Source organism: Chenopodium album, chromosome 6, assembly GCF_948465745.1.
Source record: "Chenopodium album chromosome 6, dcCheAlbu1.1, whole genome shotgun sequence".
Lineage (NCBI taxonomy): Eukaryota > Viridiplantae > Streptophyta > Magnoliopsida > Caryophyllales > Amaranthaceae > Chenopodium > Chenopodium album.
The window spans coordinates 73,444,796-73,459,057 of NC_137839.1; the positions used below are offsets into that span (position 1 = coordinate 73,444,796).

A 14,262-nucleotide genomic window follows, 5' to 3' on the forward strand; every position below is an offset into this window, starting at 1 on the left:
CAAAAATCAATGAATAAAGTTGTAAGAGAAGATAAACTAGAATATTAATACAGAGTATCATAGATTAAGGGCCTATTCTCAACTTCTCATACGTTTATTTTCAGTTTAATTCAGTTCAACTCAGCTCCTAATTTTCTTTTCTTATAAAATATTCATTTTATTTCAGTTCAGCTCATTTCAATTCAATTCAGTTAATGAGAATAGGCCTTAATTGGAGCTCCCTCAACCCTTAACATCAAACCATTATTTCTGTATCACAATTTTTATCATGTTGTCGTGTCATATCAAAGGCTGTGATAATTGATATGTTGTGCTAGGACCAGAACGGTTGGTCTGAAAAATGAATAATACCATCCTAAATTCCTACGCAATGTAATACAGGAACTCTCACTACCACCGGTCCACCACCACCACCTTCAAATGAGGACTCTAATTTCCCACCACCTAGAACCTCAAATTTTCACCAAATTTCCTTCATTTTCTCTGAAATTCAGAAAAGCCATCTTCATTCTACATTATAGATGCCTCTCGAATCCTCAAAATACCATCTTTAGCTCAATCAGAACCTCTTGTACTACAAATTCAGCTGCCTCTTACAATGGATGGGACGATTACAGGATCTGGGTTGATTCAGACGAGTTGGGTGAGTCCAATTACTTCAAAAAATTTCTGATTTCATCTGGTATTAATGATAAAAAGTATGTGTTTACGTGTATACTGGGTTTTGTATGTGCATTAGCCATTTCTAGGGTCAGAGTTTCATCGATCATTGTTTTTCCTGCTGCTGCTATTGTTTTTGCAATTGGGTTTTCTTTTGGATTTTCTAATGGAAAACCCCACAAAAATTTGAGTTTAAATGGGTCTAAAATAAGGGTCTATGCTGAAAAATTGAAAAGTTTAGTAGAGATTTTTGATGGGTTTGATGTTAAAATTAGTGATTTAAAGAATGTGATGAAGGATGCAATTGAGTATGAGAGGATTGATTTTGGTGATTTGGAGAGTTATGTGAATGCAGTTGAGACAATGGATGGTTTGATTGCAAATGCCAGAAATTTAGTTGAAGATTGTGTTGGTGGTATATTGATTGAAGGACAAGAGAAGGGAAAGTATCCGAATCATAAGAACGGAAGGAGGAAGAAAGAAAATGGTGGTATAGGGTTTGATTTGTTTGGATTTATGGGGAATTTTTTTAGAAATAATGCTGGTGGATTGAAATCTAACAAAACTAATTTTGTCAAGAGGGAAAATTTGGCCAAGGATGTGGCTGACCGAGGCAAAGAGGACTCGCGAGCTGCTGAGGGAGCACCGGACACGGTGGTGCCTACTGTGGATGGTAGTGTTCCATATAGGGCAACTGTAATTAGTAATAGTAGAAAGAATAGGTTAGATGGTAAAGACCAAGAAACAAAGAGAAATTTGCGAAGAGGGAAAACGAATACAATGGATGCATATATGGATACTAAAGATCTTCACAATTCTAATGAGTATAATTACCAAAATGTAAGGTTCACTAGTGATCAGCGGTTCAGTTTTAATATGTCAGAATTTCAAAATTGGGTGTCAGAGGATAGTATGAGTAGAAATACAGAATTTGACTTTACAAAAGAACATCTGGAAAATGAGGGTTCCTTGAAGAATCAACAGATTTTCGAAAATCAAAATGGAGCTTATGAATCTTTTGAAGGAAGGGAAGATATTAACTTTGGCCGTTTCAGAGAGAGGTTGCATGAAGAAAGGATGAATGTAGATGATGAACTTTATTCGAGAAAGTATCGTTCTCAATCAAGAAATGACACAAGTTCCTTTTCTTCATCAGCAGTTTCAGACGATATGTTGTTTGATAAATGCCTCAGAAAAGCTACAGATCTTTTGAAACAAGCCAAGGAGTGTTTGAGGGCTAGAGATGATGAAATCCTCGCAGAGGAAATGCTTCAAGAGTCTGCCAAGTTGCTCGGTCAAGCTATTGCATTGAAACCTATGAGTTTACTGGCTATAGGTCAGTTGGGAAATACTTACCTTCTTCATGGAGAGCTGAAATTGAAGATTAGCAGAGAATTGAGAGCTCATCTGTCTAGTAGTAATGATTTTGATGTACAAAGGAGTAATTTATTCATTTTAGAGGAGAACAAAGATCGTATTGAAGATAGTCTCATTAGTGCATGTGAAGAGTGTGAATCACTTCTTGTTGAAGCAGGAAGGAAATATAGGATGGCTCTGTCAATTGATGGAAATGATGTGAGAGCCTTGTATAATTGGGGGCTTGCTCTTTCCTTCCGCGCACAACTGATTGCTGACGTTGGTCCAGTAAGAACTCTCTCATAAGTCACCCATTTTTGTGCATTTATCTCACTCCTATATCTATTTCTACAAGTTTGTTGTTCTATGATACACGGTTTATTTTTCTCCTTAAGATACTTATCTAGACACTCTACTCTGTATTCTGACAAGAGTATGACACTTGGGCTCCATAATTTTCACCTAAAATTACATATGTAGACTTATGTTAGCTATTGAATGAACTTGGAAATCTGATTTGAACAAATGCAAACTAAAACCTTTCTTATTTGCTGAGGTGTGAATTACAACATCTTGACACTTGGGCAATAGGTCCCAAAAATGGGATGATCAAATGATTCTAAGCTTCATATGTGTCACTTGCATGTCGGAAAGTCCATTGAACATGCATTTTGCTATTAGGTAGATCATTGATTATAGATTTTTGTATTCTATTAAGATTTTAATATGGGTTTGTCTTTTCTGCCCCAAATTCAGGAAGCAGCTCTTGATGCTGACAAGTTGTTCTTGGCTGCTATTGACAAATTTAATGCTATGATGTCGAGAAGCAATGACTATGCTCCAGAAGGTAAGCAAAGGTTCTGCTTCCTTTATGTAGATCTTGGAGCCTCTCAAGTGTGAGTCTCTGCATGTTTGTGTGATTTATATATGTTTACACGCCGTATGCATGTATATATTAGTTTTCATCTTTTCTTTGTTATTGTTATTGTTATTGTTCAGTCACAATGTTATTATTATTATGTTTTTTGAGTTCTATATGTTATTAGTCACAATGTGTGTGGATTATGCAGGTGAGACATCTAGATGGGCTCCTAATTACCACCTCTTAATATATTTAATTATTATTTTTGTGACGTGTGCTATGTTTGTGTTTGTAAAGTTAAACTCGAAGATCATAATAGTGTCTATGATTGTCATAACTTATAAGTTAGAGCGTTTCTTACTTATTGAATAATTAGATTATGATTGACTTAAACATGTTCTCTTTCGTGCATCTCTGTTAGTCTTTGGTAGTGTTGGCATTCTGCACATTCATGCTGCTTTGATTGATGCTCAAGAAGTGAGAATCAACCAGTCAAAAAACTAGATGACCTCTTTAGTGTGATGGGTACTTCTGTTGCTGGGGTATTTGAATTCTTTAGTCTCGTTTCAAGATTGCTTTTGAAGATAATTTTGAAAACTTTCATGACAATGTTTCCTGTGGGGCTTTGACACTAATTAGGCAACCTCTGCCAACAAGCTTATAATGTTATGTTCAAATTCTGTGAGGTTTGGGTGAATGTTCGTCTCAAATTACCAAGAACTTTTATTTACATAATAATTCTAAGTTTCTATTTATTTTACAAAAACGCTGCAGCTCTGTTCAGATGGGGTATGGCCTTGCAGCAAAGGTCTCGCTTGCGATCAGACAACATTAGGGACAAGGTGAAGCTATTACAGCAAGCTAAGAGGCTTTATGAGGATGCTGTCAATATGGGGTCTAATAATCTCCAAGTAAGAAAAGCCTTATCTTCATGCATATCTGAGATCAATTTTACTGACAAGTGATCTTCGTTCAGATCACAAGCCAGTAGTTAGTGTTGAGCTATAGCATCTTTTACCACACTCCCATGAGTCTCGTCTGCCAAGACCTCCATACTTCTTTCCCATTCTTCAATTCCAGTCGGTATTTGTCGATATCTCCATGCTAGCATGGTATGAAGCTAGAGATATACATCATATACACATAAACATAGGTAACAAGTATACTGTAGAATAAGATGGACATATCTTGAGCACTACTACTGCTGGACAAATTAAGTTCTGGCTGCTGCTCGAGCCTCGAGATAATTTAATTACTCCATAACAGGATTTCTTTTGTGCAGAATAATTTTTTGGTTAAATATTGTTATAGCAAACTGTATTTATGATGGAGAACAATGAGTAAACATTTTGCCAGATCTTGCAAGTAAACATTGCACTGGTTTGTTATAAGATGCTCGTTACTTTAAAACTATACATAGATATTTAGTTTGTTACATTATAGATTATCCAATTTAAATCACTCTTCTTTTTCCGATGAACTGTTTATTAGCTGAGTAGCTCTATCAAATGTCAATTACACCATTTTCTTTTATCTTAAGCTCCAAAGGGTCTTGATGCAGACAGTATCTATCTGATATCTGAGTGTCAGCTTGGTATACACTATTGTCTATTTTTAAGTACATCTAATTACTATATTACTAGGGAGAAATTTTGGCTCTCCATTTGTTCCTCAATATTTGCCTCATAAGCCGCCTCGACTTTCAATCTTTAACATGTGAAGCTAGATGTAAAACTCGAAAGGATAAACTAACAAGGAACCAATCAACCAAGACAATTTTTAAGGGACGGATTTGTGTGTATTACTACTCATAAAAATATCTATGAATTGGATGAATCATGAATGTGTGATTAAAACACTGCTTCTGGTGAATCTGATAAATGAAAGAAAAAGACTGAGATGTATTTAGGAAGATCTCGAATTTTCTGGGATAAATGTTCTAGGAAGATCTCGAATTTTCTGGGATAAATGTTTAGCTGTAAATGGGTTTTTTTGTTGAAGATGACAATTCAGTTTTGTACTATTGTCAATCAGTTACGAGTATGACAGAAACCTAACAAAGAAAACGAGAGTTCAATATTAACTCAAATATTGAAGATGAAGTTAGAAAGGAGAATGACATTTTGAGTTACTTCTACAATGTTAGAAAGGAGGATGACATTTGGAGTTACCTCTAAAATGACGACAAAAGCTTTTACGGATGAACTCCTCAACAGCAACAGCACAATATCATAATCATATCGTACTTAATTCGAACAAATAATAATCAAACAATATTAATAATACAATAAATCTCGTTGTCATAATATGACAGGATTAACGGTTGATAAGTCGTAATGAAAATCAGGAAAAGGAATTAACACGATCCCGGAAAACTTTTAACATACTAGTAAAAGTGACAATGCCGACCAAGCTATAATCTTCTTCGACAACCCATACGTGATTCAAACGATGTGACAATGCCTGTATCATCACCGCAATCAAAGAGCTCCCTGGATGGCAAACAATGGGCTCAGTTCCCCTAGCAAATCGTGCTGAATTTGATCTGGAGCGCATGCTTTTTACAACAGCTTCATCATCAGATGAGGAAGAAGACGTTGAACTTAAACAGGAAGAAACTGACAATGTCGAATGATCATCTTCTAAGAGCTCCAAGAATCCATCTAATTTCTTCTCTTCCAACCTTGCCTTCACCAACTGAATCAGATCTTCTGGCGCACCACCATAGTCAATGTAAGCCATCAGATCGCCAGCAGAAAGGGTCGCAACTGCAGGAGCAACAGTCTCGTCACAGCAAGCGAGAGTATAAAGTGAAATCTCACCAACCAATCTACCCTCGTCGTCTACCACTGCCACAGCAGTTTGACCGGAGAGTGAGTTGTTGATTGCTCTGAGGGCAGACAAGGCTGGATCGTCGTAATGTACAGATGGGATTTTCTCCTCAATTATGTTGACAGATTGGATTGAGTTAAATGGGATGGGAGAGAAGTGGTTGATGGAATTGAAGATGAAGCGAATTATATCTTCTTGGGTGATCCAACAGTATGTGCGGCCCACAGAAGGTTTCTGAGAAAGCTTCTGCCTTGGGCTGCCAGAGTTGCGGCTCTTCCTTGGAACAATGAGACTCTGAGCTCCTTCGAGGATGCAATCTACAGCATCGAGAATACTGCAAGTTCAAAGGATAAACAAGAGCAATGTCAGGATAAAAATTCTGTGCATACAAGTATAAACATGGTGATCCAGGAGAAATTTGCTGAATTTCATCTTCACAATTAGAGGCTTGGAATAATTTAGCAGATTAGCACAATATTTCAAAGGATGATAACTGGTCCCTCCATCCGAAATAATTGTCACATTGTCCCAATTGATCATAATTTTAAAGGTTTAATTGTAAAGGTTCAATATACAATTTGTAATAGTTGTGTAGGTGTGTCCCTTCCCACGGTATACTCCTCACTTATTCCAAGTTCGGGTGTCATGGGAATCCAAGATCCGACAAGTGATATAAATCTATGAAATATCGCCTTAATTTTCAAGAAATTGGAAAATTGTACAAGTGACAATTACTTCAGGACAGATGGAGCAATTGAAATTCAAGTACTACGAGAAAAATGCAAGAAGACGTACTTGAACCAATGTAGGATGCACCACCAGACTTTCATAAACTAGCCTGATGGCTTCTCTCATATTTGGTTACTATCTGATGGAAATGAAGAGGAAAACTCCCATTAAAGCTAGCATAAATCTTCCATACAAACAGATGAAATGAAATTTTGTTTTTCACAGCCACAAATGTTGCAAAATTTCAAATCATACATCAAAGAATTGTCTTCTTCTGGTATGATACACAGCTGTCATTATGGACTTTTTATGAAATTTGGGAGACAGTTGACAGGGAACATGATGCATTCATAAGACAAGGTCACTGATTTTTTTGAGATTGCATGTCCTTTTTTCTTTTATGTTCCATCATGTGAACTTTATTTTTTGTGGTACCACATCCAAAATTACAATATTTATCACTAATTTGACCCAAAAGTCACCAAAAAGCGAACCACAACAACAATAATTCAAATTGTGATAATTTTGACCCAAAAAAGCCTTGAAAAGCCAATTAAAAGATGTACAACAAGTATTAAAGGTTGAACTTGATCCAATGATCCCCCATCACTTATAATAAGATTATAATAAGTGGGTGTACCCAGAGCGTAGGTACACCCTATCGTAAATCTAAATAAGTGTCGTAATATTTTTTAGTCTAAACAAGTGTCATAATAACTTCGAATCTAAATAGCTCTTTAAAAACATATACAATCATTAAAATTAATACGGGAACATTGAAATTAAAAAGTTTTTTAGATATGAACCTAACTTGCACTAAAGCTAAAAATGACATTTATTTAGAACTACTAATCTTCTTTGTGATCCATTGCATGCTTGCACATTAAAGTGATATAACCCATCAAATCACTATCAATTAGGTCTAAAGCTACTTTGATAACACCATTTTAAACCTAATAATGTAACTGTGTCACATATCTTGTAACAGAGGTAGTATAATTACGTCCATAAAAAGCCTAGTCAATTATCCCGTCTAATAATCGACTCACTATTCCGAATTCACCAATAAATCTCAAATATCAATCAATCTATATTTGTAATCAATTTCAACATTAAAATATAGGTCTCGATATGTAAAATCAAACTAGTTCGCATTTTTTAAATTAGTGATACGGAGTAGCTAGATCAAATATTAAATCACTATCGTGATTTTATCGTGCATTCCTAAATCAATACGAGTATTAATTTATGAAATATATTACTGTGATTTTTTATGTATGCGGTAAATTATATCAAGATCACACAAAATTAAGAGTGATAAATGTTATACGAAGTATACAAGTACAACGCATTTAATAATTATTCATAATACTTCGAAAAATCAAACGCATCGCATCAAATCCAATCAAATCAAATCTAACATCGTAATCACAAAAATTAAACACCAACAAATTCATTTCTTAACAAATCTCAAAACAAAAATCACAAATCAATTAAAAAAAATTAAGAATAAGAATGCAAAATACCTAGATGTAGGATCCAATTGCTTGACGAGAGGAGGACCGTCAGGAAGAAGAACAGAAACCGGAGAAATCAAAGCAACAAAAGGAGTCGAGATATTCTCTTCCTTACAAAGAAAACACAAAACATCAACAATCGAAATCTTGCCAATGCACTTGGAAGCTTCTCCGGCGACCGGAGAAGACCAAACGCTGAGCGAAGGATCGCCGGAAGATCGCCGGAAAAGTGAAAGAGCGTCGGCGACGGTGGCGGAGGCAGGGAGAGGCCTCAGCGGCGGCTTCCCGAGACAGAGGTCAGATATTTCATGAGAGAATAGTTGTACTGCCATACACTACAGAAGAGAGAGAAAGTGAGAGGAGAGAGAAAGCTTGAAGAAAGGATTAATGGCGGAAATGAAGCTTGGAGATGAAGTTTTTTTGTTTTTGTTTTTTTGTTTTTTTTAGAGGAATTGAGAATTTAGAGGAGAAATGAAGAAGGATATTTATAAATGGGGGTTTGGGTTTTTTTGTCACAGGGTGGACGACAGGTACGTACTACGGTCATCAAAGGTGTGGGCCCTTCTTCTTGTAAACATTTTTTTGGGCTATTTTTTAAAAATTATTTTTAACTATTGTTTAATTTAATTAATTAATGTACTAATGTGTTGTGTTCATGCTAATCACCTTCGTTTTACTTGTAAGTTTTGGAAATGGTAATAGTGTTATACGGAGTAGACGCGTTTTCGATCAAGGTTTTATTGCTAGGTTTGTTCTTTAATATTTTAATCTTGAAACTGAAATCCAATCGATTAAAATTAAATAAATTATGATTATAAGTCAGATTGATTTGAACGGGTTTGGTTCTCTTTTCGACTTTTTTCTTTGATCTAGTCTTGATTAAAGTATGTATGAACTTGTTTTTTTCATTATTAACTTTAGTTTGACCTTGTATTGTTTGGCAACCTACTTATTGTATATCAAATCATTTGGCATAGAAGTATAAAATTATAAAAATATAAGAGAGATATATAAGCGTGTGTAATAAAGATATAAAATTGGTGAGTGGGATAAAAATAGAAATGCAGAGGATAAGTAAAATCCTAAGTTTGATATGAGTTAAGAATAAAAATGATCGAGATAAGTAGCAAAGTTACTAATACACCATATTTAATGCATTCCTTCTTTCTTCCTTTACTTTTCATTAAAGGCATATAAGACCTTTTATTCACAATCCATTTCCCTCCATATAACATACATCACCTCTCCACAAGTATAGGATCTATGAGATGACGAGGGGATTATCTCATTATCCAGATCCAACCTATAATCTCCATTATTCGATCCCTCTAAACAAACATTATAATCCTATCTATTTTCTTTTTATATCCCCATAAATAAACACATATGTGTATTCAAATACCCTAAGAAGGAAAGAAAAGAGGGAGTGCCAATGGTACAAGCCATGCATGCTTAGGGTGAGTTTATCCCCAGACTCGGACCCAAACTTCAAACTCTGCCACATCAGCTTTCCACTAACTTTAAAATACTTATATATTATTCAGATGGAAAATTTGTCAAAAATAAAATAACCTTTAGGCGGTCTTCCAAAAATAAAATGACCTTTTGATTATTCTAAAATAAAACGACCTTTGATGGATATCTGTCCATAATAGAATGTGATCGGTTGTGAAAGGTTAGTAACCCGTTCAATAGGTTATAGTGACACATGTCACAATGCAATTGGTAGCTTTTTTAAAAAATTACATTTGTCTTTTTTATAAAAATGAAATAAACTAGAAAAAAGCCCCCAACCACCAGACCCCTGCCCACGAATCCCAGTACCCCACCCCTACTATCGTCGCCGGAACCAACTTAACCCCCACCGACCCACCGCTGTCCATGTAGGCAAACCCCCTAATCTACCCTTCACCTTCACCTTGCTGCCGCATTATTTCCCTCGGCTACCCGAAACCCATCTATAAACCCAATCCTTTAATCTTTGTCCCGTAAACCACCTAAAACCAAACTATAAACCCTCGAAACCCCCTCAAAATCACGGCAACCCCACCCTTTTTCGCGAGGGGTTCAACAATTTATGGTTTATGGGCTTGGTTAAGGGGGTTATTTCAAGGTGTGAGGAGTTTAAAGGTTGTTTCGGGATGTTTGGTGTGGATAAGGAGGGTTAGTGGTGGTTTCAAGGGGGGGTTCCTGTAGGGTGGGTTCCGTGGTGGCGGGTGGTCGAGGGGTGGCTGGGAAAAGATATGTTGTGGTGGGGTTGGCGTTATTGTGGTTGTGGTGGGTTACGGGAGGAAGATGACTGACAGTGGGGGGAGTGGACGAGGGAGAAAGAATTTTGTTTTTTTTTTAAAAAAAAGTTTATGTTTTTTTTTTAAATTACAAAAATCAGTTTTTTAAAAAAGAAAAATATAAATAAAAAAAAAAGTTAACCTATCACAATATGACACGTGTCTAGGTGTAACCTTTAAAATAGGTTACCGGTTTTTTATTCTATTTTGAGAAGATGTCTATCAAAGGTCATTTTATTTTGGAATAATCAAAAGGTCGTATTATTTTTGGAAGACCGCCCAAATGTCATTTTATTTTTGACAAATTTTCCTATTCAGATTCATACAAGACTTTCTCCAAATTTACACATTATCCCAAGACTCACTCCAAACTCATTTAATCCTTTTCAAAATATTTTTATTTTTTTGTAAAATATCTTTTTTTATTTTTTAAAAATTATTGTAAACCGTTGGTTGATGAGGTGGCTAATTTTCATTGGCCTTGCAAAGTCTTGACATGGGTTTGGATTTTCCAAACTCCATGTAAGACTCACATGAGTCTTAGTTGAGTTTATTGCAAGAATCTTGAGTAAGACTCATGTTGAGACTTTGCTCAAGACTTGCAATAAACTTACCCTTGTGTAGTTATGTTTAAGCTCGCTCCCTTCATGTCACACAAAAATTTTATATGTAAAGTCCAAAATCAGGCCATGTGCCACTATGTCATACTCATAGTTTTTTTTTTTTTTTTTTTAAATAAAGGTAATCATGTAATTATGTGTCTAAAATAAATTTTACTTATGAATGGTCTGTTCACATTTACTGAACGGAACTGAACTGATTGGTGTTGAACTAAAATGAACTGAACTGAGCTGAAATGAATATTTTATGAGAGAAGAATATTAAGAGTTGAATTGAACTAAAATTAAGCTAAAGTGAACCGACCTAAAATACCATTTAATTTTTTTATGTGTTCTTGTAATGATGTGCATGGCACTAAATTTTTACTCCATAGTAAATTTTTTATAATCAAATCAAAATAGTTTTTTATTTTTTTTTTTAATTAAAATAGTGTTTGTGTACTAATGACCATGAAAAAGTAAATACTCCGTAGTCCGTAGTAAAATTAGTGTGTAATGGATGAATCACACAAAAGATAAGAATCATAAGATAGATAAGGCAAAAGTTTTAGGATAAGTCACTGCTTGAAACCCATGAGGCCGTAACACTGTAACAGCACGTACACTGTGAAGTACGCTACCCTCATCCCTAGTTCCGATGTCTGATAGCTCGTCAAAATTGTGCATGTTGTTTGATAATTATATGCGAGTAGTTCACAATATTTTTTTCCAAGTAATTAATTATATTATATTATTTTTAATACTTGTATATAATATTATTATCAATATTTTTTAATTTATCAATATTTTAGTTTTATTTAAGTAATTTTTATTCTTATATATAAATTTTCTATATATTTATATTGGATAAAGTATTTCAAAAATCATATTTGCATTATAGATATTAAAATATACTAATTGTGTTCACTTTATAGTGTGAAAAAATAAATCGCTCACATTATTTATCATTAAAATAATATAATGGTCATTAATATACTATTCCATTTGTTAAATGTAGCTCATTAATCTATTTACATACCCCCTAAGGGCTAAGGCCTTAACCCCTTGATCTTAGACCATTATCTTAATTACTTCGTATATTTTAATATTGACCAATATATTGATATTATGAGTATAATCTAAGTTAGTTTTGATCTCACATCTCCCCATCATTTTATACAAATGTTGTATTATTGTTGATTGGAGGAGAGAAAAGGAGAGTTATAATATTAGTCATTTACCAAAAAAAATTTAAAACATTAGAAATTTAATTAGCTTAATAATGCAAATTAGTACGAAGATGCGGTAGAGCGTGGCATGTTTCGGTCCAGAAAGCAAGCTTGACTATATTTTATAATTTGTTTTGGATCAAGTAGAAATATTGAATTGAATTGTTTATATATTAGTCCAAATAGCCGACATTTTCAATTCTAGGTTGAATGAGGCATTATTATTTATTATCACATGTTAGTTTTTACCCTTATTGTAGCATGGCTGCGCATGGTGACAGAAGTGATTAAACAAGGCGATCCCATACATTTTTCCACGTTTGAAAATGTATAACGTATAGGTACTCTTCTTCCGTCTCAAAATAAAATTAAATACGGATAATTAAGAACAATAGTTAAAGCGTTAAGAGTTGAAATTTGATTGAGTAGTGTGAACGGATTGTGTTATTATGAATAATAATAATAACGTTCGTTACTCATTTTATCTTTGTTGATTTAATCCTTAATAATAAAGTAAAATCTCAAACCCGTCAATTATTTCACAATCACTATTGATAACTACGTGCATGTGTTTTGTATATCTTAGTTGAATATGACTCATTTAATTCGCGCCGGGTATGAGAGGACTTGTGCTGCATCCACATTTCAAGCCCAAAGGGTCTTTCATGTGAGGGGTAGTGATAGAGTATATAACATATTCCTGGGCCTCAACCATAAGCTTATGGTTGAGGCCCAGGAATATGTTATATACTCTATCAGAAATTAAAGATTGTTAGATACTCAGAGATACCAAATTAAGTATGAGATGATGCAATTGTTAGCCAATTGCTAACTGGATTACCAGCTTCTCATTTTCTCAAGCAAAAATATGTTAAGTTATGAGTAGGACATATCCATGCTATTTACTAGTATGTTATTTTAATATTTTTGTTCGGTCAAAACTTGAAAATTTAAGCTTATTTATGCTTCTATTAATCATAATACTATTCACTTAGGACCTTCTGATTTTTGTTCGGTCAAAACTTGAAAATTTAAGCTTATTTATACTTCTATTAATCATACTATTCACTTAGCTAGGGCCTTCTGGTACTGAGAACCACAATACCAAGTGTGCATTTAGGGCATGTTCACTTTAGCTTAATTTCAGTTTAATTCAATCCAGCTCTAATCAGTTCAGTTCAGTTCAGTTCAATAAATGTGATTAGGTCAATTCATGTTTTTTTTAGCTCATCTAACCATGTCATACTTGCTCATTCGAAGGATTATAATTAAATAATGTGAAAAATAAAAACGTCTTAATCTGAATATCAAATAGGAAATTAAAATTTGTGTATTATCCATTTTTTAGGAATTAGTTAACAGCTACCCATTTTTTGCAAAGGTTTGTGAACCACTACCCACAAACGGATTCTGTCTAATTTCACCGTTTGTGGGGCCCACATTTTCGTTTCCCACCCCCGCATTAACCAACCCTGTTCCCAACCTAATTAACCCCCTTCCCCAACCACCTCTTCTTGCCCTTTTATTATTTCCCCAAATACAGCTAATAATCTAATATGCCCAGGGGTATCATTTAGGGTTTAGGGTGGGAAGGGGGTTAATGGATATAAATCTAGATACAAGGTTAATTTTGTATGGATGACTTTAGTATGTATCCCACCAAATGCAAAAAAAAAAAAAAAAAAAAAAGCCGTTAACCATTGCATTCTTAATCTCATCTAAGGACTATTCAATTATACATAGTGGATTGGCTTGTGTGAGAACACAAAATCATCCAATCAAACTAATGGTCGTTAATTAGGAACACATTTGGCACTTTGATCAATCACATTTGTAAGCTTAGAATTGTAATGTGTCTTGTAGTATGAGCACGGTCCATGGAATTTTGTCGAATGGGACAGGCAAATATGGCCAATAAAATCGGCCCCTTGTTATTTATGTAATTTGTTTGGTGACGAGTGACCACCATTTAAAGTGGTTGATACTAGTTGTAGTCTTGTAGTATTAGACTGATAGCTACTGGCCTACTATTCAATAACAAATTCAATGGTGATAATGTAAAAAGGGTGGCTCTTAGAAATATCACAAATTGTAATACGAAGTATGCGACTGCTCATTTAATAAACGCTACCTTATCTTAATACTCCCTCCATCCCTAAATTACATTCCTCTTTCTCTCTATTATGTGAG

The 14,262-nt window shown here is 34.5% G+C and overlaps 2 protein-coding genes across 2 annotated transcripts; one reads left to right on the forward strand and one right to left on the reverse strand.

Annotated features, from left to right (window-relative positions):
- The first annotated feature begins 300 nt into the window (after positions 1 to 300).
- LOC145636280 (uncharacterized) lies at positions 301 to 4,269 on the forward strand. Its single transcript, XM_081687796.1, has 3 exons — positions 301 to 2,304; positions 2,773 to 2,863; positions 3,653 to 4,269. Exons 1-3 carry the CDS (start codon positions 421 to 423, stop codon positions 3,841 to 3,843), a joined length of 2,166 nt encoding a protein of 721 aa, XP_081543922.1. The 5' UTR covers positions 301 to 420; the 3' UTR covers positions 3,844 to 4,269.
- An 838-nt stretch (positions 4,270 to 5,107) lies between these two features.
- LOC145636281 (CBS domain-containing protein CBSX5-like) lies at positions 5,108 to 8,407 on the reverse strand. The gene is made up of 2 exons (XM_081687797.1): positions 7,966 to 8,407; positions 5,108 to 6,044 (listed from the first exon to the last, which is right to left on the reverse strand). The coding sequence occupies exons 1-2, from the start codon at positions 8,286 to 8,288 to the stop codon at positions 5,222 to 5,224; spliced, it is 1,146 nt and encodes a 381-aa protein (XP_081543923.1). The 5' UTR covers positions 8,289 to 8,407; the 3' UTR covers positions 5,108 to 5,221.
- Between the last annotated feature and the right edge of the window lie 5,855 nt (positions 8,408 to 14,262).

Coding starts and splice junctions, on each gene's coding strand:
- LOC145636280 (XM_081687796.1), top strand. CDS start 421: ATGAGGACTCTAATTTCCCACCACCTAGAACCTCAAATTTTCACCAAA. Junction 2,305..2,772: donor TGATTGCTGACGTTGGTCCA/GTAAGAACTCTC, acceptor CCCCAAATTCAG/GAAGCAGCTCTTGATGCTGA. Junction 2,864..3,652: donor CAATGACTATGCTCCAGAAG/GTAAGCAAAGGT, acceptor AAAACGCTGCAG/CTCTGTTCAGATGGGGTATG.
- LOC145636281 (XM_081687797.1), bottom strand. CDS start 8,288: ATGGCAGTACAACTATTCTCTCATGAAATATCTGACCTCTGTCTCGGG. Junction 6,045..7,965: donor CAATTGGATCCTACATCTAG/GTATTTTGCATT, acceptor TTGAACTTGCAG/TATTCTCGATGCTGTAGATT.